The sequence below is a fragment of the Rhea americana genome, unplaced genomic scaffold, assembly GCF_003343005.1.
Source record: "Rhea americana isolate MKP2758 unplaced genomic scaffold, rheAme1 scaffold_713, whole genome shotgun sequence".
NCBI lineage: Eukaryota > Metazoa > Chordata > Aves > Rheiformes > Rheidae > Rhea > Rhea americana.
Window position 1 is genome coordinate 22318 of NW_028186883.1, and position 2676 is coordinate 24993.

A 2676-nucleotide genomic window follows, 5' to 3' on the forward strand; every position below is an offset into this window, starting at 1 on the left:
TCCATGTCCCCCGTGTCCATGCTGTGTCCCCTCTGTCCCCTGTGCCCTCCATGTCCCCCGTGTCCATGCGGTGTCTCCTGTGCCCTTCATGTCCCCTGTGTTCCCATGTCGTGTGCCGTGTCCCTGGTGTCCCCTGTGCCTGTCCCCCATGTCCCCCGTGTCCATGCTGTGTCCCTTGTGCCCCATGTCCCTTGTGTCCCCTGTGCCTGTCCCCTGCGTCTATGCTGCGTCCCCCATGTCCCTTATGCCGCGTTCCTTGTGTTCACAACATGTCCTCCATGTCCCCTGGACTGTGTCCCCCATGTCCCCTGTGTCCATGCTGTCTCCTGTGCCATGTCCCCTGTGTCCCCTATGCCCCCCATGTCCCCTATGCCTGCACCTTGTCCCCCCGTTACTCCCATGTCCCCACGCCATGTTGCCTCCACCCACGCCGTGTCCCCTGTGCCATGGCACCCATGCCCACGCCGTGTCCCCCATGCCCTGTCCTCCCGTGCCATGGCACCCGTGCCCTGTCCTCCCTGCTCGTGCAGCACCTCTGTGCCAGGCCCGGGCAGTGCTGCGACATGCTGCCATGTCCCCCGTGCCATGCCGTGTCCCCCGTGCAGAGCCTCGTGCCTGTCACCCGGCCCTCATGGCCATGTCCCATGCCATGCTGTGCCCCATGCTGTGCCCCATGCCATGCTGTGTCTCATGCCATGTGTGTCCCATGCTGTGCCCTATGCCATGTCCCATGCACCATGCCATGTCCCATGCCATGCTGTGTCCCATGCTGTGCCCCATGCCATGCCATGTCCCACGCACCATGCCATGTCCCATGCCATGCTGTGTCCCATGTTGTGCCCCATGTCCCATGCCATGTCCTACGCGCCATGCCATCTCCCATGCCATGCTGTGTCCCATGTTGTGCCCCATGTCCCATGCCATGTCCCACGCACCATACCATGTCCCATGCCATGCTGTGTCCCATGCTGTGCCCCATGCCATGCCATGTCCCATGCCATGCCATGTCCCATGCCATGCCATGTCCCATGCCGTGCTATGTTCCATGCAGGGAGCATGCCATGTCTCATGCCATACACCATGCCATGCCATACTCCATGCCATGCCATGTCCCACGCACCATGCCATGGGACATGCCATGCTGTGTCCCATGCTGTGCCCCATGCCATGCCTTGTGCCATGCATCATACCATGTCCCATGCCATGCTGTGCCCCATGGTGTGCTCCATGCCATGCTGTGTCTCATGCCATGTGTGTCCCATGCTGTGCTCCATGCCATGTCCCACGCACCATGCCATGTCCCGTGCCGTGCTGTGTCCCATGCTGTGCCCCATGCCATGCCATGTCCCATGCCATGCTGTGTCCCATGCTGTGCCCCATGCCATGCCATGTCCCACGCGCCATACCATGTCCCATGCCGTGCTATGTCCCACGCCAGGCAGCATGCCATGTCTCATGCCATATACCATGCCGTGCCATACTCCATGCCATACCATGTCCCACACCATGCCGTGCCCCATGCCACACCATGCCGTGCCCCATGCCATCACCGTGCCAGGTCTCATACCATGCTGTGCCCCATGCCACGCACTGTGTGATGCCTCATGCCATTTCCCATGGCATGTTCCCATGCCATGCCGTGCCCCATGCCTGATGCCCATCACCACCCCCCCTCCATGGCCATGCTGTGCCCATGGCGCGCCTGACACGGGTGCCGGTGCCGCGCAGGCCCGCCGCCGCCATGCCTTTCAGCAGCACCCACAACAAGCACAAGCTGAAGTTCTCAGCGGAGGAGGAGTTCCCCGACCTCTCCAAGCACAACAACCACATGGCCAAGGTGCTGACGCCTGCCCTCTACCAGCGCCTGCGCGACAAGGAGACGCCCAGCGGCTTCACCCTCGATGACGTCATCCAGACCGGCGTCGACAACCCCGGTGGGCACCCGGCGGTCCCCTCGGCCTGCCCCCGGGGGACACTCAACCAGCCTTGGTGTCTCCCCAATAAGTCCTGGTGTCTCCAGAAGACCCTCAATCAGCCTTAGTGTCCCCTCAAAAAGTGCTGGTGTCTCCAGAAGATTTTCAACCAGCCTTGGTGTCTCCAGTGTCCCCTTGACCCACCCTGGTGTCCCCTCAGCCTACCCATGGTGTCCCCTTGGCCCACCCTGGAGTCTCTGGTGTCCCCTTGGCCACCCCCGGTGTCCCCAGGGGATCCTCAGCCTGCTCATTGTGTCCCTAGGGCCTCTCGGCCAGATCTGGTGTCCCCACTGTCCTCTTGGCCAGCCATAGTGTCCCCAGGGGCGCCTCAGCCATCCCTGGTGTCCCCTCACCCAACTCTGCTGTCCCCTCAGCCAGACTCAGTGTCCCCAGGGGGGCCTCTCAGCCAACCCCAGCATCTCCATTGCCCCCTTGACCAGCCTTGGTGTCCCCTCAACCAGTGCTGGCGCGTTGGGTGCTGTGCCYGGTTCCTGGTGTCGGTTCCTGTTCCCGGTGCCGACGCTGGTTCCCGGTGCCTGCTGACGCGCCGCCCACCCACAGGGCACCCGTTCATCATGACGGTGGGCTGCGTGGCYGGGGACGAGGAGTCCTATGAGGTCTTCAAGGATCTCTTCGACCCCGTCATCCAGGACCGCCACGGCGGCTACAAACCCACTGACAAGCACCGCACCGACCTCAACCA

At 62.9% G+C, this 2676-nt stretch overlaps 1 protein-coding gene across 1 annotated transcript in view; it reads left to right on the forward strand.

Annotated features, from left to right (window-relative positions):
• The first annotated feature begins 1705 nt into the window (after positions 1–1705).
• The window catches only part of LOC146586107 (creatine kinase M-type-like), a 4949-nt gene continuing 3978 nt past the window's right edge, over positions 1706–2676 (forward strand). The window contains exons 1-2 of the mRNA XM_085321835.1: positions 1706–1934; positions 2535–2676. The exon at positions 2535–2676 is cut by the window's right edge and continues 5 nt beyond it. Coding sequence (XP_085177961.1) covers positions 1742–1934; positions 2535–2676 — 335 coding nt within the window. The 5' untranslated portion in view covers positions 1706–1741. The remainder of the gene's footprint in view (positions 1935–2534) is intronic.